This window comes from Diadema antillarum, unplaced genomic scaffold, assembly GCF_040938485.1.
Source record: "Diadema antillarum isolate AM-2024a unplaced genomic scaffold, OU_Dant_1.0 seq00001605_RagTag, whole genome shotgun sequence".
Classification (NCBI taxonomy): Eukaryota; Metazoa; Echinodermata; class Echinoidea; order Diadematoida; family Diadematidae; genus Diadema; species Diadema antillarum.
The window spans coordinates 458,220-485,576 of NW_027272318.1; the positions used below are offsets into that span (position 1 = coordinate 458,220).

At 40.6% G+C, this 27,357-nt stretch overlaps 2 protein-coding genes across 2 annotated transcripts; one reads left to right on the forward strand and one right to left on the reverse strand.

Annotated features, from left to right (window-relative positions):
- Nucleotides 1–23,561: 23,561 nt before the first annotated feature.
- LOC139711040 (uncharacterized) lies at nucleotides 23,562–24,947 on the reverse strand. The gene has a single exon (XM_071622963.1). The coding sequence runs from the start codon at nucleotides 24,945–24,947 to the stop codon at nucleotides 23,562–23,564; it is 1,386 nt and encodes a 461-aa protein (XP_071479064.1).
- Nucleotides 24,948–25,348: 401 nt separating this feature from the next.
- Nucleotides 25,349–26,734, forward strand: LOC139711042 (uncharacterized). Its single transcript, XM_071622964.1, has one exon. It carries the CDS (start codon nucleotides 25,349–25,351, stop codon nucleotides 26,732–26,734), a length of 1,386 nt encoding a protein of 461 aa, XP_071479065.1.
- The last annotated feature ends 623 nt before the right edge of the window (nucleotides 26,735–27,357 follow it).

Below are 27,357 nucleotides of genomic sequence, written 5' to 3' on the forward strand. Positions count from 1 at the left end.
AAACATGGTGTAATTTCTCGAACCATTACACCATGCACGGTGTTTCTCAATATTACTTTTAGTTTCGATACTTCCAACAGGTATCACTATTTACCACTGTCTGTTCTTTTACTCTTTTACGTCACATACGTTAACATAACCTGTAAAACCACCTGATTTAATCATACCATGACAACTCAAGACGGCAACATGTTAGTATCAGATTTCTTTCATATTTTATTGATTGAAAAAGAATGATACATCCATGCAATTTGTTTGTATGTGTCTGTGTGTGTGTCAAGGTGTGTGTGTATATATAATGATAATTTATGTACATTCTAAAGCTCTCACACCCACTTTACTTTCTAGCTGCCTGAGCCTTCTATTGCTGGATGTGCACGCTACCTCGAGAAATAAATTAATTTTCATCTCGTATGTAATCACATTGTTTGACTCCTGTCATCGTCTCGCTAGTGTATCTTTGACGAACAGTCATGAACATGTATAAATCTGGGAAGCGATGACCACCAGTTTGTACAATCTTGGTTAGTTCCTCAAACAATACACAGGCTATCTATCTATCTATCCGCATCGCTGCGAATATACGGCTCTCTGGAAACATCGCGTCCTTCGTTTCCGAATCGATGCTATCATGCCAAGTTGCAATTTTGCTGCAATACGAGGTGGTACGGTTGCCATAGCAACGCGCACGCAGTTATCAGCTTTTACGAGGTATAAGAGAGCGGTTGGGGCTGGAGGAAGAAAGGGACATGTCAAATTTAAGAAAACAAACATATATTCTTCCTTTTTTTGAGGGGGGGGGGTGATGGATAAGCAAACGGCTTGAGGAGATGAACATCATTTGTTTTGTAATGCAGATCTAGTCAGACACACTCAATTAAAGGGAAAGTCCATCTGGTTTAATGTTGCTTTGTTATGAACACAGAAAAATCATCATAAATAGATTGGTGAAAATTTGGGATAACAATCGGATGCATAAAAGAGTGACAACTCTGTGTGATCTTTGTATTGAGCAGTTTTCAGTCGGTTTGTACACAAAATGTCACCAATATTCATTTTCTCCCCTCTCCCGACGAAAAAAAAAGCCCAAGCATTAGGCCTATTCTTTGTATGAAGTTAGAGTAATAATATCATCCTTAGCAAGTAATATCTGTTCGTGCCGAATATTCAAGAAAGATTAAAATTAGTGATTTTTATACTAAGCAAATGGAGAGCTACTCAACAGCGGTATAATACAGAGTTACCAATTTACCTTAATCTGATTAGCTTGTACAATTTCTAAAAATATAACATTTTGTATTAGTGTCTGATTTTCTCTTCAATCTCTACCTGATCTACTCCTATGATTTTTTCTGCTTTCATACCGAACACCACAATATTGGGTTGGACTTATATCCTTTCAAGATACAACATGGTGAACATGCATACCTTATCCGCAAATACCTCAAAATCAAGGTTACAGTTCGTTATTCCGAAGCATATGGAATTCATCAACTAGCTGTGCCATGTCAATCTGAATATTGAACGAACACATACTGAAGAATCTTTTGCTAGAGCACATCTTAGAAAATCTTTTTAATTTCCAATGGCTACAAAGCTAGGACACAAGTTTACAATATCATGCATATTTAGCCTCGACAACCGCTGAAGATGATTGTCTCGCCTCTGATATGGAGCGCCAACTATTGAAGGTAAGACTATTTGAAGGCCTGGTGATGAAGTTGGTTATAGTATAAGGAGGGCAGTCAATAAGTAGCAACACTGTGTTTCAGTAGATGAGGTAACTATCCAATAAGAGATCGAGACTTCGAATTTGTCCGCCTCGTCCGTTGTTCAATGTCAAAGTTCCATTTTCGGAAAACTGACTCTATTATCTTTTTTTTTCTTTCTGAGTCGTAAAGATTAAAACCCTTTGCCTGTTAGTCTGAGGCAGACAATTATTATAATCAATGTCATGGTAGTCGGTTGTACGTATATGCAAGCCTTTCCAGCTTCAGCACTTTAATGCAAAAAAAAAACAAAAACAACAACAACAACAACAACAACAACAACAACAACAACAACAACAACAACAACAAACAAACAAACAACGCAAAACCGGTGGATTTTTCCGTCCAGGTAAAGTAGACGCTCATGGCGTTGAGGAACCAGTGGAGACGGATTCCATGTCAGGTTATGACCCGGAAAGAGTCGGTGCTGATATGGAGATTTGTGAGATTGCTATCAAGGTGTATGTTAACAATGCCCCTCCCTAATACAGGTGTTAAAAGCTGGCTACATGGCACTGCTGAGGGAAACGGAAATGACTATATATATAGGGACAATCTTGTAGAGCTACCAGTGAAAATGGACAGACTGGGTTACTCCAACAAAATATCTAATCATAATTGCGACAATAATGAAGACGATGATCATTTTAATGATACAAATGAAGATAATGATATTAATTATCACGATCATGATTTTAATCTTTATCACTTTGTGTTGATATCATTATAGTCATTTTTATTGTTACCTCTGTTATCATTTAAATAGTTATCATCATCATGATTATGATTAAAAACCAACCCTCTGTATTTAAATCATGAGTGTCATACTTTGTCATCATTACTAATGTTATCATAATCATTACCATTATAGATTTCTTAAGTCTATGAGCACTGCAAGACGCAAGTCAGATATACTGTCTTGAGAGAAAAGTAACAAGCAGCAACATCCTCTCGCGAACTGACTCATAATGGAACCTCGGCAAGTTTGGCGCGGGAGTTTTCAAAGTCATTATGAACTGAACTGCAATATGGTGCCTTTGAGGCCATATTTTGGACATTTTGCTATGGAAGTCATGGGAATATGGTGAGAAAAATGGTTGACACTGGATTACTACGTGTAGATATAGAAGTTTCTTGAAAATCGCCTTCGCCAAACATTCACCATCAATTGCATGATTATAAAGTGATAAACTTTTTGTCTTCCCCTATACCCTTTCTCTCTCTTAACCAATGCACCGTTCATTGCGCCAAAGCATAGAATTGTTGTTTGTACAGACGGCATGGGGTAGAAAATGTCAATCTTTTCACGTCTGTATTGAGAGTCGCTCATGTCCAGCCAATATAACTGCCAAAACGTTTCTAATCCAGGAGACGGTATAATGTGGGAGAAAAAGGGAAATTCATTAGAGGAGAGCGTTTTGCCCTGAAGCAGGAAACACGTCCAAATATCTGGAAGCAACAACGTGTTTCAAGTCAAGGTAGACAGAAAGAAAGAAAGAAAAATAATGATATTTATCTATCTATCGTTGACTGGTGATTGTCCTTTTTTGAGTGGCAATATTATTTCTTGGAGCCTCTCAACGTATCAGGAGTTCTAAAATGAAGTCTTTATAAAGAAAGATTCTTTACGTTTATTAACTTCAAAAGCGATATTCTGCCACGACTTTTAGAAACAGCTCCACATGGTTATTTCATTTCATCCCACATCCATTGAGAAGGATTTCATTGCTACCTATTTGACCACTACAGTGTGTGCATATTCAATTCATTTTTTATATCAAATTGTGATTTATTACCATCCAATGAAATAAATGACATGTCATACAAATAGCATACACATTTGAACCATTTTGTTAACAACTGTACGAAAGAAAATCACAAAGTTTTGATGCAATTAGATAGAAACAATGCATAATTTGCTTTAATGACAAAATTGAAGTGATGGAAAAAGCGGTCTACTGAGAAGCGGAGCTTGTAAAATGTGGGTCACTCGAAAAACAATAAGTCAATATCCTTATATATCCAAATTTCATCTATTTACAGTTTATCGAGCATTCATTGAGCATTTTATAACAGATGTGATGCAGGTATTAAACACATCAAGCCCTGGGATAACTTAACTGCAGAAATTATTATCTTGCCCTCTTACATTTAGATGAAACTGGTCAAAATCTTGAAATCTGCACAAAATCAGGACTAAGAAATAAGAAATATGCGGATTTGAGAACAATGAAATTGAGATGATTTTGAAACTGTCACGATCAAACCAAACAACTTTGGGTGAACAAAGGGCTGAAATTACAGACTATTCTTACTCTAACTTCTGAATCAAGAGCAAGGAATATCATTGTAAAACTCTTATTGGAAGTATACAGCGTTAAACCTCAGAAATTCTTCTTCTGTTGCATGATGGGTTGATCTAGATATACTTTATGCTGCCATTAGATATTAAAAAGTGATCGACATCACCGACCACTGACGAATGCAAGATTCCTGTCAAGATAAAACTCGGGTTGAGAGGAGAAAACATACTCGCAAAAATGGACTGTCGTTGGTTGACGGAGATAAGAGGGTGTGTGATTAAGGTCGAGCTCTCGCTGGGATGATGGAGTCAAGAAAACTCGGTCATTGCTGTCCTAAGTCAGGTGGCAGATTTCTCATTCTGTTCTAGTTCTAATTATGTCATTCCCCCCATGAATTACTTGCAACAAGATTTATAATGTCAATATTCATACTTAATATCTCTTTCTTGTTACAAAATCCGTATATATATATATATATATATATATATATATATATACGTGTGTCTGCGTAAGTGTGTATGCATGTGTGCGTATGTATGTCTTATAATTAATTCTCATATTCTCAGCTGTAGGAGATTTGCTATCAACCATTTATCTTCCGTCAGTGGATGAAATGATAATGATAAACCGTATCAGGGGCGGATCCAGGAATTCCGTAAAGGGGAGGTGCCTTTACAAAATTAAAGGGGGCGCACTCGACCCCTCCCCCCCCCCCCGATTTTTTTTTTTTTTTTTTACAAAAAATAAAGAGGGGGAGCGCGCCCGGAGCGCCGCCGCCTGGATCCACCACTGCCATATAAAATACGACCACAATCTTCTACGAACCAATTTGCTCGGTACAGCGCAAATTCAGGGAATGACCTCAATGGACATGAAAGTCAAACACCTGTCCATATAGCGGGGGAAGCATAGAGATACCCAAATGAGTCGCTATCTCATCATGCAGTATATACATGTATTATATATGTTAACCATCATGTGAATGAATTTTAATATAAAAACTGCCCTTTCAATTTTCGCCTAGATATACATTACAACTATACGTATTACCAAATCTTTTTCAGCGCCAAGTGCTCAGTCTGTCTTTATACTTATCTCAAACTCTTCCTCTCCCTCGCTCTTTCTGTCTTTCTCTCTATTTCTTTCCCTCTCTGTATATTTCTCTCTCGTACTACCGAGCAATACACTCAATCGGATAGCAAGGCGTTGCTCTCCACAAGATCAGCGTTCTCTGATGTGTATGTTTTGTGGTAAACTCTGCAAAGTTCTATTTTCAGTGAACTCCTTTGAGCTCGTTGTCTGCGGACGCTGTTTATGACAAAAATAGCCATCATGAACGAAGATGGGGGATTAAACATACGTAATAGACCAGGGGTGGAGGGACTCGCCCTTCCGCCATCCTGGATAAGCCGTCGGGAAGAGAATCTCATCGTCTGTTCCGAGAGAGAGAGAGGGAGAGAGAGAGAGAGAGAGAGATCTTCGTGATTCCCGTAAACATATTCGACGCGGGCCGTCAGGCGAGAGTAGATGTCTGTGATCTTTTAAATCGCTTACCTCGCATTAAATTGGGTCATTTTCAAAACACTGAAGGTTTCGCTTGTTGTGTATGTATGGGGATTATTTAGATCATTATAAAACAGAAACAATCCTCGTCGTCACCCATCAAAGACAGCACATCAAAACATTATTCATTGTGTCAAAGAGTAAAAAGAAAGGAATTAGGGTTAGTCAGCAACACACGTGCATCTGTAAAAAAAAAAATGCCCGACTTCCATCTACTGTCTTTCATTACAGCTAGCCCATTCTACCAATGCTAATATGACATTTGCACGACAGAATGATAAAAATGATTATGATGACAAAGTTAATGGTCAATGGTGATGATAATGAAATCAATATGATATTAAAAAGATATTATGATAATAATCGATTTGATTATGATCATAACAATAACAATTGTAATAACATAAATCGTCGATGATAATCGTAATATTTTATCATTACTACTTAAAGTTACGTTTATTACTGCAACTAATGTGACCATCAACACTTCTACCTTTTTCGCTCTATTCCTGTTTTTATTGTTTGTTGTTTGTTGTTTGTATTTCAGATGCATTAAACATTATTACATATTTTCTTTTCTTCCTGTAGTGTTATCATCTATATCTACAATCATAGGAAACTAACAATTTGACTTTGACATTCCGTCAGGTTGTGCCGTGTTGGTGCTCGCGCGAGTTTCGCCTTGCGCGCGCGGGCGGTTCGTATAGTCGCCAATATGGCGCCGAGATATAGCGAAGTTGACCAAAACCCTATGTATAAAAGGGCTTAGAGGCAACCGATACTCTGCTGCACTCATCACCCACTCATGGTTGTCTCACTAAGTAAAGTGATGATACGGTTATCGATGGGTCCCCCATCAAAATGGGCGCAGTAAATACGCGGGGAAATGCTATTTATAGCGTGAACTCATCATCACCGGTCTGCAAATATTCTTCCATCACTCCCCCTCCCTCACTCGGCGCTGAAATCCCGCCTCGCGTCCCTTGCTTCTGGTAGTGCGATCGGTCAGACGCATCAGTGCGTGGAGATAAGGAATGACAGTGGACAGTGTTCAAGTAATGCAGAAACGAAGACTTAATGCACAGCGGCCGCCTTCGCAGAAGAAACCCTTAACGTCTTCAGTATGCTGTCCAGATTCTTTGGTTGAGCTACCGCTTTCACTGGGCCTAAAACTCAATCTTTTTTTTTCTTCTTTATTTCGTTTTATATATTCAATGCCAACTGAATACATAAACTACTCTTTGCGTGCATTCCATTGCTCCTGATACCGCTTTGAAAATTCGTCAACTATGACGAAGTAGGCCTATCTATGGCAAAAGTGACCTATGCCTCCAACAACCTTTGAATATGGTTGAATTATGCTTAATTAAACGAGAAGCGATATTACCAAGAGTAAATAAACTTGAAAGAAAAAAAAAGATATTACATAAATTTGGAATGACTCAATCAGATCGATCGATAATCAAGGGAGCGATGGATGAAACCGGCAACACACAATGTTTGATGTGCAGTATTTCGTGCAATCGAAGCTATCGGTAAGAAAAGCAGAATTATCCGGCGAATGTTTATTCAGTCTCCTAGGTGATCAAGGATTAATCGATACCCTGGTATCGATCCTGCTTCATGAATGTTGAGAAAACTCCGTGTATGCGTTCCTCTTTAGAGAGGAAACGCAACATCATATAGCTTTGTGCGGCGACGAATGAAGATGAGGGCTCTTCTCAAGCGGCTGCTTTCCGATACTATTCTTGTTTCATTTTTTCTTTGTGTGTGTGTGTGTGTGTGTGATTGCAATTCGATGTATCAACGTTACAAATGCACTCTTGCAAAAGGGAGACGGATAGCTGTCAAAGGAAATTGTTAGCAAAAGACAATTTCCTTTTTACTACTTTATCTATATTTTACCAAATGAAATGAGGAAATAGAACAAAGCAAAACGTGGAAAAAGAACCAAACACACAAATCATTTTCGTAACTCCAGCCGTCAGCACCCCCCCCCCCGCTTTGCTAGATAGCGATACAAACAATTTCTATCTCCCCTGTGATGGAATGTATATGCAGTTCAAGCCTCTTCAGCAATATGGAAAATATAAACAAAGGCAAAGGCGTCTCACGCTATTTTTCGTTCGTATTTTGTCAGTCGTTGATAACAGCATGGCATTTGGGGTTATTTGCAAAATGTACGTCCATCACTCGAATTTTTCATACAACCCCCAAAATTTGATTCACTTGTAATTTGCACGCGCATTGATAACGGCAAAATCAAATCATTTTGTGTGTGTGTGTGGGGAGGGGTATAGTACATAATATAGCGGTGCTTATAGATAGTAAAGAAACATTGGAAAATAATGCACGGTTCTGATGTTATTTGCTGTCACAAATTGTTATTGGTTTAGAGAAATGTTATGTATATCTATCTATCTATCTATCTATCTATCTATCTATCTATCTATATATATATATATATATATATATATATATATTCATGTTGTGTCTATGATTGTATAATTTCTTTGAAAATGAAAAACAGAAATGAAATTAAATCATATTGATATGAAGGTTCTTTATAAATGACATATCATATAAGTTAAATCTGCTTAAGCGTCCAGCGCTTAAAGCACTCATTAATTGAGACCACTTAATTTGCTTCCCTTCAGTGTATAAGATGGGTATGAATGAACCTGTCTTAAAATATAGCCTGCGCATGAAGACCACTTTTACTCCCCACCCCCCCCCCCCCGGGTCTGTGTAAGCAGGTTTTCACAATGTGCGCACAGTTAAAATAATATTCATAAAATTGCTTTTCATTTGCATTTTCTTCAGACTTCAGTTCATGCGCCGGCTTTTCGTCAATTCACATTGCTGCATACTATCAATTCAGATAGTTGAGCCTACGGTGAGAATAGTGTCCTTACCAGGGGGGGGGGCTAAATTGGAAATACATTGTATACTAAAAACTAGCGATGAATTTACGTATTCCTATAACTCAATGACCGTATTAAGACTGAATCGACTCTCTGCCTCTTTAGGTACTTTGCCTTGAACATGACGATAGGCGTTAATTCGTCGCCCCACTTTAAAGCAGTGATTCGCATATCTTTTTGTACTAACAACGCAATAGAAAGAGAGGTGGGGGTTGTAGCTATTTGATGGGCAGTATCTATCTTTCAGATGAATGAAGTAGGTTGGGTAGTGCGTTTATTGAATCCCATTCAATATATTTTGAATTACCTGAGACATGAGGAGGTATAAACAGTGGTTGATGAGGCAGTGTAAAAGATATCGGAGTATCAATGAATATCATTTTATCTAAGTCTCTTATCAATGTAGATTTGGAAAAGGTAAACTTATGGCAAATCCTTTTCCTGATCATTTTGTTCCAAGACATCATACTTCAGTGTATAAAGTTACCAACGACTATCCACCATCGTTTTTTTTTTTTTTTTGCATCATTTATTCGTCTTGCGCCAATCTATTATTTTAAGGTCAAAAAATTCGAAATGAAGCTATCGATAGCAAAAAAAAAAAAAAACACACAAAAAAAAAACAACACACACAAAAAAAAGACAGGCGCAGTTCGAATCCGCAGTCAATACGGCTTTCCGATCTTAAAAACCACCATTGTCATTTTTGTAATAGGTTCTGCTCTCTTTCTCTTAGGAAGCTTACTGAACCGAAGGTCATTTATTCCTAATTTTTCTTTTTTTTTTGAATGGCGATAACAGAGACCCATTATCATAGCTGTGTTTGTCCAAGTGCTGGAGGCAAACACGAAGAGAAGACTCCATGGGCGTATACCTCAGAGAGCCCAAAGTAAACACGATACCAACAAAAAAACTCGCTGAATGCTGGCAGAAAAAATTACGCACTCAGTCGAGATCTAATTAGGTAGGCAATGGTTCGAGTGTTTCAGGACTCTCTTCCCGCAACATAAGCAAAGACTACATTATAATGTTATCCGCAGATGACATGGGGGGCTGTGGAAAAGTACGGCACATCATACGATTGTGCATCATGCTATCTGTATAATACTGGCCTGGTGTTTTCTGCACGCACCTTTTGAAGAAATATGGGAGATGAGGAGGGGGATAACGATATTTTCTGATCGCAATCTTCTTTTCTTTCTATAATGTTACCCTATAAGTGTACTGAAAGTGTCTATTGAAATGAGGCACTTATTTTCAAGTGTCATTGAAAATAAATTGGACATGCCCGCAAAGCAGAACCATGTGAGATGAATGGACATAATTAGAAAGCTATAGATGATAAACGGATGATTATCCAGACTAGCAAACCTTGAGAAATCTTACCCTGGCGAAATCACGTTCTTTATAGTAATCCTGCTCTAATTTACACAATTATTCTCCTTTGGCGAAGAACAGATCTATTATATTGTACTGTAGTTTGAAAGCCGTAATTACGCTCCGCAACAAGCGTTCTTTCTACTCACGTGATCGTTTATGCGCGTGATCTTGCGTATGTACGTTTATGTTTGTGTGTGTGCAAGCACGTCACGATTGGACGTGTCTATGTATAGATATTTGTATGCAGACAGATGTTTTCATGTATTTAATGTTGATATTGATATTTGTTCTCATTATGATGGTAACAATAATTGCAACAAAGAAAATGCTAATTAATGAAAACAAAACAAACACACTACAATCTACTACTACTACTACTACTACTACTACTACTACTATACTACTATTATACTACTACAGTGTACTACTACTACTAATAATAATGATAATGATTACAATGATCTATCAATATGAATAATTTCAATTTCAATAATATTTTTTTTCGCATTTCTCGAAAATAACAGAGAAAAACTACAATTATAGAATATTACCAAGATCACAAGTTATAAAATAGGTGATACTTCACTGGAATGTATAACAGTCTGTCTCAATATAAACACAAAGGTCTGTTTACAGTAGTGTTGGGCTATGCTCATATCACGAAAAATATGCTTGGTCCTACGTCATATTGAATCACAGAAAATTACGTCACAATGAATCACACCAAAAAATACAGAATTTGTCACTGAACTAAAATCTTGCCTATCATTTCATATCCAGAAAATAATTGAGTGAACCATAAGTTCTACCTTTTGAAGGTAAATGTATTACACTACCTTTAATCAGTCACAATGTTGGTTACAATGAGAGCATTGCGGTATATTTTTGTATAGATTCCCATAGTGTTTGCTTTGATGGGTACATGTCATAAATTATCAATGTCAAGAAGTGGAAAGGATGGATTTGAAATCTTCCCCCCCCCACCCGCATTGATAAAGTTTGATAATTCATTTCCATCACATTTACCTCTCAAACAAATGAATATTACGCTTTTTAATAAAAAAAAATCGAGTAGGGGGGGGGGAGGGGACACATTCTCCGTCCAATCCCCCTCCCCCACCCCGGATCGCCGCCTATGTATACATGACAGTAAATGGAAGTACATCGCGATCATTCCCAAGTGTGTGCCTAGTTTGTGTCAAGACTGGGCTTCGAAATTCAAAATTGTTTACAGAAGTTGTTTCATCAGCTTTACAGTTTTTCTTTCCTCGCATAACAACTGTAAAGGAGTCAGTCAGTGTTGCCATTGATATCAAAGCTGACTTACTCCTGAAGTGGTGCACAAACTGTGTAATCAAAACGTCTTGAAGGAGAAAAGACAAGACTTGCTTGGCTATCAATCGAACGAGAAGCATGTCGTATAAATTCGTCGTCAAGCCTGCCTCCTCGGCGCTGCGAGCGGCATAAATTCACTCCTTCACAGTCGAGTGTCGGGACATGAATCAAGTGGTATACCCCCCTCAGCCAGCCCGAGGGTGCTTCGGTTGCGTCGTTATGCCCTTACCGCGACATCGGTAACTTCAAGAATCGCTCTCCAGTGTAGAAAATGAACGGATGCTCAGTGCGTCCTACAGCAGATCTGAGACACTTGCTCCGAGATCAAGGAGAGAGTATAGCATGGTTGAGGAGTGAACGTACGTCTATCATTTCAACGCGTGTAGAAGGGAGTTGAGCGCAATTCATTTTGTTGATGATTAGAAATTGTGATTAGTAAAATTTATGATAATATACTTACATGTTGCGAATTATGGTTATGTTTGCTTTGAACATTAGGTCATTGGCAAGCGTAGCTAAAAATCCACAATTCTTATTGTTTACTTTAATGTGAAAGTAAGCGACCGGAAAGAATTGTTGCATGATAATCAGATTGCATACAATTACTATTGTATCTGCAAAAATATTGCCCATCGGTGGATATATCTTTATTCATCTTCAAATAATCAGATACTGCTGTAGTAGCAAATTAAAGGCCAGGGGTTCAATGATTATGGATGGCTTATAATTTCTAAACCTGTAAATAGTAATTCCACACATATCTTGTTCGTTGTGACACGAACTGTACCTTTTCTTATCATTTACCTCTATTTGTGACAACTTAGTATGACATAGTTGACCATGACTTTTAATTCTTATGAGAAAAGGAAGGAGGGAGGGAGGGGAAAGATAGGAAATATGATAAATCAAGGATAGGAAACAATTTATTTAACTTACAGTGCGCAAGATATATAAAAAAACGCCAACAAAACTTTATATTATTCTGGCGAGAACGAAAGACACATGTAGAAGAGGAACCTCATAGAGACTATGCCACGGTGTGTTTATTCTATTCCGTATTCTTCAATGGTAAATCACGAACATTCTCTCATATTGTAAGCATATACCAATATAATAATATTAATATCTATTTCATTTACTCAAAATACATAACACACGCGCGCGCGCGCACGCATACGCACACACATAACATAAGATAGATGGGCAGGGACGGGGGGCGGGGCTGGTACCATGGAGATATATCAACATTTGATGAATGTCGTTCATCAGTAACTGGATGGAAATAAATCAGATCTACCTACAAGATTCGCGAGTGGACGATACCACTGAAATCTTGAAAAAAAAAAGAAGGAAAGGCAAAAGAACAAGAAAAAAGGAAGAAGTATTGATTGATTAACTTCCAGGAATACCTCTTAATTGATATAAATTTTGATTGATTGCAGGACCGTGGTGTACCGAGCAGAATAAGAATGAACAAATAGCGGCATGAAAGTCATATTGGATTTGGAATTCGATGGGTATCAATTAAATAGTGCAGGCACTGGTTTAGGAGGACATAATTTGTCAACCCACAAAAGCCGGAATATTTACAGCTTGCTGTTTTTCTTGTCTTTTCAAGTCCCATGATGTTGGTAAACAAATGCGATCTTCCCTTGTGAGTAGGATGGGGCAGTGGAATTTTTTTTTAAAGGTCGACTATTGTGTTTTGCAAATTTAATACCAGCTGCTTTTTTGTATTCAGTATCACAAAAGGTCTCTTGAAATGTTGCTCAGAATAATGATGTTTTTCATTTTGTTTATTGTTCATCTATACGGCGCCCTCTGTCTTGCTATCCCGTCTATGTTCTAAGAAAATGATCGATTTCGTCCTGTCTCGATCGATTTCATAATCATGATTAACACAATAGGTAGTCTTGTTCCCCAGTGGATCATCGCTTTATTTGATAATAGTGCAGTCTCTTTAATAGGTTCCAATTCCCTGGCGTCTGAAAACAATGTCATATACCTCTGGTTTGAGGAATGCGTAACAATAATGTGCTAGAACTACTCGGTATGCATTAGAAATACACATTGACTTGTATTGATTCATAATAACCTCATCATCGCTCATAATAGCCAAAAGAAGATCTAAATGATTTATGTGCCATATATTCTAAAATAATATTCCTCTTCAGATATTTTTCTTCAGATTAGTTGGATATGCAAAAAAACAACAACAAACAAACAAACAAACCAAGATTCTGTATGCCAGCGACGTTATCTCCCAATTGTTGATATATTAGAGTATTGATATGAGTAACAAAAGTAAGACTACAAAGAGTAACACTGAAGTGCACCTTCCCCTTAGACAGGGCATAACTTGTATGTTTCCCTGCAATCTTTTTCCTTTTATCATGGTGGTATTTTAGCAATGATTGGCAGATTGTGTAACTGGCAGAATTTTGGTTTGGAAGTGTTTTTTTTTTTCTTGGCGTATCCGAGTGATGTGAAGAAAAAAAAAATCATAAAATAAAATATACAGGGCACGTATATTAGGATATTCATTTTGCAACATATGAGTGATGTTGAGGATGTCATGGACCAACGCAAGTTAACATGCATTTACAATCTTCTGAGTCGGGTGTTATCAATAATAATGCTTTGGGAGTTAATCAAACGTCTTTTAAGAAACAAAATCTCATGAAGTCGATATCACTCTCAGCGCAGATTGATTGTATCTCATGAAACTGGCATACTTCGATCCTTCCAAATTCATGTGGTTTGCTGACATGGTTTCCTATACATACTCCAAGAGTACCCTTTTCACAGGACGATCATTCAAGGGGGTTTTAAAGACTGGAAGCACCGTATCAGCTTTTGAAGTAGAGCGAGAATGGCATATCAGATATAATAGTTGTGGTTTGTAACTGCACGTCCGACGTGTCATTCTAGGTATGTATATCTTTGGTAATCAGAGAATGGCACGACTCGCGAGGGAAGTTTGCGCTTTTGGAAGTAGTTTGATTGATCCGGTGGGGTATATGATAAATAGTAGCGCGCGCAATTTGCTACATCATTGGCATCATCATTTGATCATCTTCCGCGCGGCCTCAATGTGCGGAGATTGGTGGAGCGAAAATGTCACGTGATTCGCAGCCATTAACGGTTCAGATTGAAGGGTGGGCAAACAATGGGAGGGTAGGAGAAGAAAAAAAAAACTATTCAGAAAGGTTATATATATATATATATATGGTGTTCTTGAGGTATTTTGATAAGTTACTGGCCTTAATTATAATCAATAGCTATGTCATTAAACTGCACCAATATTCATATTTCACCCTTTCTTGTCAACAAGTTACAGCTAGAAATAGTTGACTGACATACTGAAACTATGGAACAAACATTAGCATCATTAACAACAACAACAACTACTACTACTATCCTACTACTACTACCACTATTACTATTGCTATTACTATTACTATTGCTATTGCTATTACTATTACTATTACTATTACTGCTACTACTACTGCTACTACTACTGCTACTATCACTATAGCAATAATTAAAAAGAACAACGAGCAGTAATGCAGAGAGGTATTAATGGCCAACAGAAAAAAAAAAATGTTTTTGCAGATATAAAGTTATGTTGTGGATGATGTCTTGAAAAATCCCTGTATGTTGGTGTGTAATGTGTATGTGTGTGTGTGTGTGTGTATGTGAACGTGCATTCGTGTAAATCTAGTGGGTATGTTGATAAGATCAGAGATATCTACCAAATCTAAGAAACGTGACTGCGACGCAACCTTTTCGATAATCGGACATGGTTCATGACGTAAATCCGCCCTATCTGCCTCCCTGTCAATCGGCAACGCGAGGCCACGCACACGTTGATCGTGAATGTCTGGCTGTCCATAAAGTTGGCTACTACCTTCAACTCGGCGTGGGATGCAAGTTGCATTTTTTTTTCTTTTTTAGCAACGTTTAAAGTCATTTCATCTCAAGACGAAAATGAGTTTGGCTCCGTTGAAGAGGAAGGGGGTTTTAAAATTCATCACGATGTTTTGGATATAATGTCATATTTTGTCAGTGACATCGTTGGGCATAAAAACCTATAAATGCACGCAATATTTAAAGTGTGGGGGGTCGGAGCGACAATGCAAAGCGTTAATGTAATGACGTGGTTGTTTGTTGACATACTTTTTCCTCAAATTGCACCGTACGCCTACACATAAACCGTTAGTGCCAAGAACATAGGTAAAAGTGCACTCAAAACAGTTGTTATCCGCAGTAGATATTAACACATTATTAGATTACATTATAAAAGATTATTACAGATTACATTATTGAAACCGTCTATGCTTCTTTTTAACGTCACTACCATTGATATAAAAATTCTTGCCATTGTAAGCAGATAATGAATTTTACCACAATAATCTTCATCACTTCCATTATGACCGGCATCACTGATAACCACTTAGTAAGCTTTTCCGTTCACCAAGATTGAACATCTTATAAAGCTTATATCGAAATATCATCTCCAACACATGAAATTCCGCACATTCATGGCGAACGTGGGTTCGAAGTAAGCTCCTTCTTCACAAGACTGGAATTACACAAAAGTTTTCGCCAATTAGGAATACACAGGCAGTTTGTCCCTAATGTCTTTGACCTCACGTGAAATCTTCGTTGACTGTTTGGACTCAAACACCTGTCGTAACATCGTGGAAGGCATTAAATTGATGTTTGCCTACAAGCGCGCAATACTGTGAATGTTTTCTTCACTATTTCAAAAGATGATTATGATCGAGAAATACGTGGTCTGAGCAAGACTTCCATCCGTCGCCTCTGCCTACAGCAAATATGAGAAACAACAACAACGACAACACAAACTGCCCGCGCTGGCAGCTGTTTCATGCAGTATTCAGGCGCGCCGGTAGGGCCGATTTAAGGATACGCGCGCAGCGAGATCATTACGTCATATTACTTTCATGAGATATACCCTTACTTATTAATGGGCTCGTCTCCCCCAAAGGAATAGATCAGATCGAGTTTCAAATCCCCGATACGGTGCGGCTAACGTCAATGCGAGAATGCTCAGGACCACACCACAATGAACAAACATTTCCAGGTGATCTGCAACAGCGAGGACTCGAAGATCACTTCTATGTCTCCGTCTACCCAAAACAACGGTCTCGAACACTTTCCAATGCCCTTTGCCATGCACGAGTACGAGACAGTTACAGAATTGTATTTATCTAACCAAGATAGAAAGGGGGTCGTGCCGTGACCGCCCACATTCTGGCTGTGAAAGCGTCAGTGATCACAGTGGACGAAGAAGTAGGACGATGGATCCCAAGGCAGCTTTACATCAATATCTTCTGAATACTAATGAATTCTCCCAATTATTTTTGGGAACATTGTGGAAACATTTCGTTGTATACTCCCACTGTCTGGTTCCTGCTGCAATAAAAGGAGATTTTGTTCTCCACCCCTCCCCCTCCCCCCCCCCCCCCACACACACAGGGCTGGTGAATTGACCCGATTCTTTCTCATAAAAGTTCTTGTTTTTTGTGCTTGTTTGTCTTGCGACAATTGAGATTAAAGGCTTCAAATTCTTCTCTTTGTTTCATATTTGTTGGCGATCAGTACTTTTCAATTTGCAATGTCTCGAAATCCCAACAAATCCACATCCTTATAGTGTATCCGTGAATATATTAGCGGCCATGAATGATTTCCTCTTTTTTTTTAACGATGTCACTTTGGCATTATTCTAATGTTGCTGTTAGGGCCTAATAATGTTCTCATGTTCATTACGTTTCCAACATGGCGGCATCCCTGAGTGTGTGGTCACGTCTTCGTGGAACACACAATAATGGCAGCTCTAAACGAGAAACATTAGCAGTTAAGCGATTGCCTAAATGCGTCAACTTTATCACGTCATTTTTCAAGAGAGCGAGACAGAAAGAAGGAGAAATGTGGTACAAACTTTGGCTCTGGTCCCACGATCTTAGGACCACCACCACCTGCAGTTAATGACATCAACATTATATGCAAATTCATGGGATAAGTTGACTAAACTCATATTAGAGTTCATTCAACCTATACAAAGCAAAATATAGAGATTCGGACTTGATAGACACGTCATGCAAAATGTCCAGAATTTTCATTCGAGGAATCAACTTATCAAAACTTTTTCTGTGTGTGTGTGTGTGTGTGTGTGTGTGTGTCCATGTGTGTGTGATATTTTTGAAGAAGACGAAGTTGACGAACAAAATCTCACGTTCTTCTTGGTTTGGTTCATTAAGCATTTCGCCACGCTCGCCATGCAAGCAACTTGACGTTGTCGACGAACTACCAGACGAGTTGCTTGGTCTACGGTCCCCTCAACGCGTGCAAAATAAGATATACACCCAAATTTGCCACGTAAATTTATGGGCGTTACGAAGGTAAACGGAACTGTTTTGACAGGATGAGAAAAGTTGTTGACTTCTGCGGATACCTTAGTCTATTATTTACTTGAAGAAACTCAGCAAGATATAGGGCAGATATATATACATATACATATACACACATATATATAATATATATATACACATATATAGCTATACGGAAATATTTTTTAAAAGGATTCTTCAACTGACTGGAAATCCTTAGACAAGGTAATGTTTAATCACACAGCCATCTTATTTTGCACATCGCCAGTTAAGAACGGCAAGTTGGCAAATGGCAAGTTTTTTCCCCCTCAAAATTTCGTCTCCAAGCAACTTTTTTTTCCTATATGAGAACATGAGAATATTTTTTCCTCCGCCAGACTATACAAACGATCTATAATAAATACGGCAAGTATAGTGGCCCACGATGCAGTCAATATCCCATAAACTTTGAAGACGCGATCGTTGGCGCGTGTCATAAACCCGCAAGACCTGACTACACAAGAACTCGTGAAGTCGTTGCTTTCATCACTTTTGAGCAGAAGGGAAGCACACACGTACATATTCCATTAAGGTTAGCTGTCTGACGCGTATTATCCAGGGTTAGACCTACGAGTATTGCACATGTACGTGCGCAAACTTGAAGGTGCACTTTATAAAACCACTCGTGTACAGGTTGCGTTGTCACGTGACAGCAAAGCGACCCCTGATTTCGTTGAATAGAATTTTGCCTGTTCAAGTTGAAATCGCGTTATAAACACTCTGGCAGAGAGTTTCATCTTTTGCCTAAAAATTTAGGGATACAGAGAAAAACAAAAACAAGAAATGATGCCCGCAAAATACCTGATACGATATCAAAATAAGCCAAAAATTTGGGGAAACTCCCGCCAGGCAGATTTCGACTGAGTTTCTACATGACTACTTAGGCAGGTAGCTTAGATAGGCCATGTTTTATGCGTTCCATTATCACTGTTGCTTTCAAGTGAACAACTATGCGTTTGGATTTCCTTTCGTAACATCACAGATGACAGTTATGATAAAAGTGGACAGAAATACCGTTAGAACAAGCGTGAAACTCTGAACTATGCACTGGCAATTACCCAAACATTTTCAGTGTTCAAACCCAGCATATCACCTTTTTTATATACGTTCTGGCACAAGGATAACATAACATTTTCTTGGAAGAAAAAAAAATATATAGACCCGCATGATATCATTTCTGCTAAAAATCAACTCAAAGCCATCGAATCGAATCAATTCATAACTACAATCAGCCTGGCACGGAGACTAGGTCAAGAAGGCCATCATTATAATTGCTTACTAAATCATTCATCAGCTCTCCAGACTCGAGGAAAAGACAGTCTTTACAATTCCATAAGCAACCCTTTGTAAAATTTACGATCGCACGTGATGCCGTCACGCCAATCGTCCATTTTTTCCTTGTTTTTCCCCCTTTTTTTTTCTTGCTTCTTTTTCATTTTGTGTCGTATCGAGACATACAGAATGTCCCCTTGGGACAAGGATTTATGTATATCTGGCGGGATGCTAACACATTCGAAGAGTCATTAGATTAATTCGATGTTCCGAGTTTCATCGGTTTATCAAATAATTAATTGCTCTTAATGTCGCATCAAAACGACGGCGTCTCATTTCATGTTCAAAGTACCGTAATAAAGCACCGTAATAAAACACCCTGAGCGAAGGGGGGGGGGGGACTACTCCTATACACTCTTAATCAGGAAACGGATTTTCCACATCCACGATTTAATAATACATCCAAATTTGCGCATTAATGTTGCTGATGCGCCGACCTGTTTGGCTGTGTCCTAATAGCCTAATGAGTCAATGTCATTTAATTGCTCTATGAGTTTAGAAAAAGAAATAAAGAAAACAAAAGCAAACAAGCACTGACGCACTTTCCGTACCCTGAAGGATCGAAAGTTCCCGAAACTCAGACCTCCAAAGAAAAACAAACAGGACAGATATTGTTCATTTGTACCTGATAAATCTCATGGTTTTGCATGAATATATATATATATATATATATATATATATATATATTATATTACCGTATATATATATATATATATATATGTATATATATAAATATATATATATATATATATATAACAGCAAATAATAGTTTCTGCTCGGAGTCATAAGAAAGTATAGATTCACAACAGTAGGTCAATATAAACTCCGTTGAAGACGTAAATTTGACGAATTTTCGCCCATAGGGCTTTGTCAAGTCAATACATTTGACACTTTATTTTGAAGCAGATCAAAATAAAAGATGCGTCGTCACTGTGATGGTAGCGCGTCCATAACAAGATGCGCACAAACACAAAAAGCGCACAAGGGCGCACATAGACAAATAGCGCACAAGGTAGGACGTCACAAAGAAAACTAGGAAGGTAAGGAAAATACAAGAAGCGTACAAAATAGGACGTCACAAAGAACAAAGAGAAAGCACGTCACAAAGCAAGGAGGTAGAAAATTGCAGATGAGAGAGAGAGAAAGAGAGAGAGGGAGAAGGAAACGAAGATAAAAAAGAAGGATTATTCCCTAACGGAGAAAGAACGGAAAGAAACATTCAGTCCATTGGGGTGAAGGCAGCCGAGGCGATAGATTAGTTGCTCTTCTCGTAGTTTGCGGATTTCGTCTGGGCCATTATGACAGGTCGTCATTACACCGATCTTCAGGTGGTTGATGGTGTGCCCGGGCCGGTTGAAGTGCTGGGCCACTGGAAGTCCCGGTGTATTGAGCCTTACTGATCGGAGGTGTTCGGTTGCGCGGTCTGCTAGTCTCCGTTTCGTCTCACCTATGTACATCTTGTGGCAGGCTGTACAAGTGATCGCGTAGACCACATTCTCAACGGTACAGGTGAACCGATCGCGAACAACCCAGGTGTATTTAGGACCTTTGATGTGTGCTGCCCTATCCACATGGCTACATGTGTTGCACCTTCTCCTTCCACAGGGATGGGTACCGCATTCCAAATCTGCTTCTGACTGTGCCTGGACCTTCAACCCCGTGTGGACCAACAGATCCCGTAGACTCCGGTCCTTCTTGTATGCTACGAGAGGAGGCTCTTTGAAGATTTCCTTGGTGGATGCATCTTCCTGTAAGATGTGTGTGTTGTCCATAATGGTAGAAACGAGCTTTTGCGTTGATGGGTGATATGTCAACACTAGTGGTACTCTGTCGCTGTTACGTTGTCTCCTCGGTTCCAGGGCTTCTTGCCGGCTCAAGCTAGACACTTTTCTTGTCGCCTTCTTGACAACCTGTTCAGGGTAGCCACGCCGTTCAAAGAAACCGGCCATTTCACGCGATTTCTGTTGGAAGTCTTCATCATCACTGCAGAGACGGCGGAGTCTAGTGAGTTGGGAGAACGGTATTGAGCGTTTGCAGCTGGGTGGGTGAGATGATGAGTAGTTCAGATAGCAATGCGCATCAGTAGGCTTGTAGTGTACGCTTGTCTTTATTCGATCTCCTTCTAGGCTGAGTTCAATGTCCAGGAATGCGATCGAGTCAGCGGAAATTTCATGTGTGAATTTCAGTGAGTTATGGAAGTTGTTGAAGTGGTTGATCAGCTCATTCAGGTGTTCGAGGGAGCAGGATGCAACTCCGACGTAGTCGTCGATGTACCTCTTTAGAAGCAGCGGTTTGGGGCCTTGGAAACTCCTTATAATTTGCTCCTCGATGAAACCTATGAAAAGGCAGGCGTACGAAGGGCCCATTTTAGTTCCCATGGCAACTCCCTTCTTCTGATGGTAGAAATTTCCATTGAACTGGAAGGTGGAAAGTCCCAGCACTAGCTCCGCAAGACGCAGGATGGTGGTGTCATCTGGCCGGTCAGGAGACGGGAACTTCCGCAAGAAATGCTGTATTGCCTGTAGGCCCTCCTTCTGAGGGATATTAGTGTAGAGAGAAGAAACATCCATGGTAAACAGATATTGGGGGCCTTGTGCTGAGAGCTTCAGAGTTTCAAAGATACGGAGGGCGTCCGAAGAGTCCTTCACGTATGTATCCAGCTGTGCAACAAGAGGGGAGAGTATGCCATCTAGGTATTGGCTTATCAGCTCCGTCGGGCATCCTATGGTAGAAACTATTGGTCTGCCGGGGTTTCCCTCTTTGTGGATTTTAGGAAGAAGGTAGAAGGTTGGAACGCGAGGGGACTTTTGACAAAGGTTCGATGCCGATGATGGGAGAGCGTTACTCCTGATAAGATCCGTAACTGTGTCTTTAACGATCTGGTTATGATCGCTTGTTGGATCCCTGTCTACCTTTTCATAGAAAGTTGGATTGTTTAGTTGACGCTCAGCCTCGGCGATGTATAAGTCACGTCGCCATACGACGACGGCTCCTCCTTTGTCGGCCGGTTTTATGATGTAGTTGGTGTTCTTCCTCAGGGACTTGAGCGCTTTTTCTTCCTTCTCAGTGATGTTAGTTCGAGACTGAGTACAGGATGAGTGTACGTTGTTGACATCCATCCTACATTTACTGATAAAGCGATCGAGATTGGGGTTCTCACCTTCAGATGGAGTCCAAGTAGAACGCTTCGGTTGTAGAGATTCAAACGATGGACATGATGGTTGTTGGGTAAGATCTGCTGAGTCATTTGTTCCACGGTCAGCTTGATCAGTTTCACTATTCTTATGAGCAAAGTGTGCTTTTAGCCGCAGACGACGTGCGAAGCTCTCGAAGTCACGTCGCACCTCGAAATCATTCACAGATTTCCGTTTAGGAACGAATGTCAAGCCTCTCGAAAGAAGAGCGCGTTCACCTTCATCAAGCTGTAGATCCTCAGGAATCGTTACAACTAGACGATGAGACGAAGGTTTGCTTTCATCAGAAATAACGTGCTCTTGTGTCCCATTCGCACTCTCTTTGATACTGTGATGTTCGGCATTAGTGTCAGAAAGTCGATTAGCCCCGGGGTAGAACAAGGAAGAGAGTTTCTTATTTTTGTGGAACTGAAGGCAAGTGTAGTACTCACGATTGCAGTCATGTATGAAAGTCCGGATGTATGAAAGCTGGTCTAGACAGCATAGTTGTCGGAGTAGATTGTTCTCCCTGTTCATCTCGAGGCTGTGATGTTGTATCTCACGTTGGAATGATTGAATTGCAAGTCTCATCAGACGGCGAGAGCATTGCTGCAGGTTGAAGTTGATCGTAGCGTCGCTTATCCTGCCAAGACATGGACGGGTGGGGATGCGAAAACCAGTGGGTATGACATGTTGACGAAGACACGTAGTAACAAAATTGCGATGACTGCAAAACCTGGACTTAGCAAGGGTTGACTTCGCAAGAGAGAAGGCACAGGTGTGGATATGATCATCGAAGACATCGAGATAGTTGTTCAAGCTTCTTCGAATTCTTTGTAGCAAAACAGTTGGATGACGCATAGTGATGGAAAGGTGCAGAGATTCTCATAAATGAATAACAGCAAATAATAGTTTCTGCTCGGAGTCATAAGAAAGTATAGATTCACAACAGTAGGTCAATATAAACTCCGTTGAAGACGTAAATTTGACGAATTTTCGCCCATAGGGCTTTGTCAAGTCAATACATTTGACACTTTATTTTGAAGCAGATCAAAATAAAAGATGCGTCGTCACTGTGATGGTAGCGCGTCCATAACAAGATGCGCACAAACACAAAAAGCGCACAAGGGCGCACATAGACAAATAGCGCACAAGGTAGGACGTCACAAAGAAAACTAGGAAGGTAAGGAAAATACAAGAAGCGTACAAAATAGGACGTCACAAAGAACAAAGAGAAAGCACGTCACAAAGCAAGGAGGTAGAAAATTGCAGATGAGAGAGAGAGAAAGAGAGAGAGGGAGAAGGAAACGAAGATAAAAAAGAAGGATTATTCCCTAACGGAGAAAGAACGGAAAGAAACATTCAGTCCATTGGGGTGAAGGCAGCCGAGGCGATAGATTAGTTGCTCTTCTCGTAGTTTGCGGATTTCGTCTGGGCCATTATGACAGGTCGTCATTACACCGATCTTCAGGTGGTTGATGGTGTGCCCGGGCCGGTTGAAGTGCTGGGCCACTGGAAGTCCCGGTGTATTGAGCCTTACTGATCGGAGGTGTTCGGTTGCGCGGTCTGCTAGTCTCCGTTTCGTCTCACCTATGTACATCTTGTGGCAGGCTGTACAAGTGATCGCGTAGACCACATTCTCAACGGTACAGGTGAACCGATCGCGAACAACCCAGGTGTATTTAGGACCTTTGATGTGTGCTGCCCTATCCACATGGCTACATGTGTTGCACCTTCTCCTTCCACAGGGATGGGTACCGCATTCCAAATCTGCTTCTGACTGTGCCTGGACCTTCAACCCCGTGTGGACCAACAGATCCCGTAGACTCCGGTCCTTCTTGTATGCTACGAGAGGAGGCTCTTTGAAGATTTCCTTGGTGGATGCATCTTCCTGTAAGATGTGTGTGTTGTCCATAATGGTAGAAACGAGCTTTTGCGTTGATGGGTGATATGTCAACACTAGTGGTACTCTGTCGCTGTTACGTTGTCTCCTCGGTTCCAGGGCTTCTTGCCGGCTCAAGCTAGACACTTTTCTTGTCGCCTTCTTGACAACCTGTTCAGGGTAGCCACGCCGTTCAAAGAAACCGGCCATTTCACGCGATTTCTGTTGGAAGTCTTCATCATCACTGCAGAGACGGCGGAGTCTAGTGAGTTGGGAGAACGGTATTGAGCGTTTGCAGCTGGGTGGGTGAGATGATGAGTAGTTCAGATAGCAATGCGCATCAGTAGGCTTGTAGTGTACGCTTGTCTTTATTCGATCTCCTTCTAGGCTGAGTTCAATGTCCAGGAATGCGATCGAGTCAGCGGAAATTTCATGTGTGAATTTCAGTGAGTTATGGAAGTTGTTGAAGTGGTTGATCAGCTCATTCAGGTGTTCGAGGGAGCAGGATGCAACTCCGACGTAGTCGTCGATGTACCTCTTTAGAAGCAGCGGTTTGGGGCCTTGGAAACTCCTTATAATTTGCTCCTCGATGAAACCTATGAAAAGGCAGGCGTACGAAGGGCCCATTTTAGTTCCCATGGCAACTCCCTTCTTCTGATGGTAGAAATTTCCATTGAACTGGAAGGTGGAAAGTCCCAGCACTAGCTCCGCAAGACGCAGGATGGTGGTGTCATCTGGCCGGTCAGGAGACGGGAACTTCCGCAAGAAATGCTGTATTGCCTGTAGGCCCTCCTTCTGAGGGATATTAGTGTAGAGAGAAGAAACATCCATGGTAAACAGATATTGGGGGCCTTGTGCTGAGAGCTTCAGAGTTTCAAAGATACGGAGGGCGTCCGAAGAGTCCAACAAGCGATCATAACCAGATCGTTAAAGACACAGTTACGGATCTTATCAGGAGTAACGCTCTCCCATCATCGGCATCGAACCTTTGTCAAAAGTCCCCTCGCGTTCCAACCTTCTACCTTCTTCCTAAAATCCACAAAGAGGGAAACCCCGGCAGACCAATAGTTTCTACCATAGGATGCCCGACGGAGCTGATAAGCCAATACCTAGATGGCATACTCTCCCCTCTTGTTGCACAGCTGGATACATACGTGAAGGACTCTTCGGACGCCCTCCGTATCTTTGAAACTCTGAAGCTCTCAGCACAAGGCCCCCAATATCTGTTTACCATGGATGTTTCTTCTCTCTACACTAATATCCCTCAGAAGGAGGGCCTACAGGCAATACAGCATTTCTTGCGGAAGTTCCCGTCTCCTGACCGGCCAGATGACACCACCATCCTGCGTCTTGCGGAGCTAGTGCTGGGACTTTCCACCTTCCAGTTCAATGGAAATTTCTACCATCAGAAGAAGGGAGTTGCCATGGGAACTAAAATGGGCCCTTCGTACGCCTGCCTTTTCATAGGTTTCATCGAGGAGCAAATTATAAGGAGTTTCCAAGGCCCCAAACCGCTGCTTCTAAAGAGGTACATCGACGACTACGTCGGAGTTGCATCCTGCTCCCTCGAACACCTGAATGAGCTGATCAACCACTTCAACAACTTCCATAACTCACTGAAATTCACACATGAAATTTCCGCTGACTCGATCGCATTCCTGGACATTGAACTCAGCCTAGAAGGAGATCGAATAAAGACAAGCGTACACTACAAGCCTACTGATGCGCATTGCTATCTGAACTACTCATCATCTCACCCACCCAGCTGCAAACGCTCAATACCGTTCTCCCAACTCACTAGACTCCGCCGTCTCTGCAGTGATGATGAAGACTTCCAACAGAAATCGCGTGAAATGGCCGGTTTCTTTGAACGGCGTGGCTACCCTGAACAGGTTGTCAAGAAGGCGACAAGAAAAGTGTCTAGCTTGAGCCGGCAAGAAGCCCTGGAACCGAGGAGACAACGTAACAGCGACAGAGTACCACTAGTGTTGACATATCACCCATCAACGCAAAAGCTCGTTTCTACCATTATGGACAACACACACATCTTACAGGAAGATGCATCCACCAAGGAAATCTTCAAAGAGCCTCCTCTCGTAGCATACAAGAAGGACCGGAGTCTACGGGATCTGTTGGTCCACACGGGGTTGAAGGTCCAGGCACAGTCAGAAGCAGATTTGGAATGCGGTACCCATCCCTGTGGAAGGAGAAGGTGCAACACATGTAGCCATGTGGATAGGGCAGCACACATCAAAGGTCCTAAATACACCTGGGTTGTTCGCGATCGGTTCACCTGTACCGTTGAGAATGTGGTCTACGCGATCACTTGTACAGCCTGCCACAAGATGTACATAGGTGAGACGAAACGGAGACTAGCAGACCGCGCAACCGAACACCTCCGATCAGTAAGGCTCAATACACCGGGACTTCCAGTGGCCCAGCACTTCAACCGGCCCGGGCACACCATCAACCACCTGAAGATCGGTGTAATGACGACCTGTCATAATGGCCCAGACGAAATCCGCAAACTACGAGAAGAGCAACTAATCTATCGCCTCGGCTGCCTTCACCCCAATGGACTGAATGTTTCTTTCCGTTCTTTCTCCGTTAGGGAATAATCCTTCTTTTTTATCTTCGTTTCCTTCTCCCTCTCTCTCTTTCTCTCTCTCTCATCTGCAATTTTCTACCTCCTTGCTTTGTGACGTGCTTTCTCTTTGTTCTTTGTGACGTCCTATTTTGTACGCTTCTTGTATTTTCCTTACCTTCCTAGTTTTCTTTGTGACGTCCTACCTTGTGCGCTATTTGTCTATGTGCGCCCTTGTGCGCTTTTTGTGTTTGTGCGCATCTTGTTATGGACGCGCTACCATCACAGTGACGACGCATCTTTTATTTTGATCTGCTTCAAAATAAAGTGTCAAATGTATTGACTTGACAAAGCCCTATGGGCGAAAATTCGTCAAATTTACGTCTTCAACGGAGTTTATATTGACCTACTGTTGTGAATCTATACTTTCTTATGACTCCGAGCAGAAACTATTATTTGCTGTTATTCATTTATGAGAATCTCTGCACCTTTCCATCACTATGCGTCATCCAACTGTTTTGCTACAAAGAATTCGAAGAAGCTTGAACAACTATCTCGATGTCTTCGATGATCATATCCACACCTGTGCCTTCTCTCTTGCGAAGTCAACCCTTGCTAAGTCCAGGTTTTGCAGTCATCGCAATTTTGTTACTACGT

What these genes read in the sequence shown, in the direction of transcription:
- LOC139711040 (XM_071622963.1), bottom strand. Translation starts at nt 24,947, where the DNA reads ATGGATGTTTCTTCTCTCTACACTAATATCCCTCAGAAGGAGGGCCTA.
- LOC139711042 (XM_071622964.1), top strand. Translation starts at nt 25,349, where the DNA reads ATGGATGTTTCTTCTCTCTACACTAATATCCCTCAGAAGGAGGGCCTA.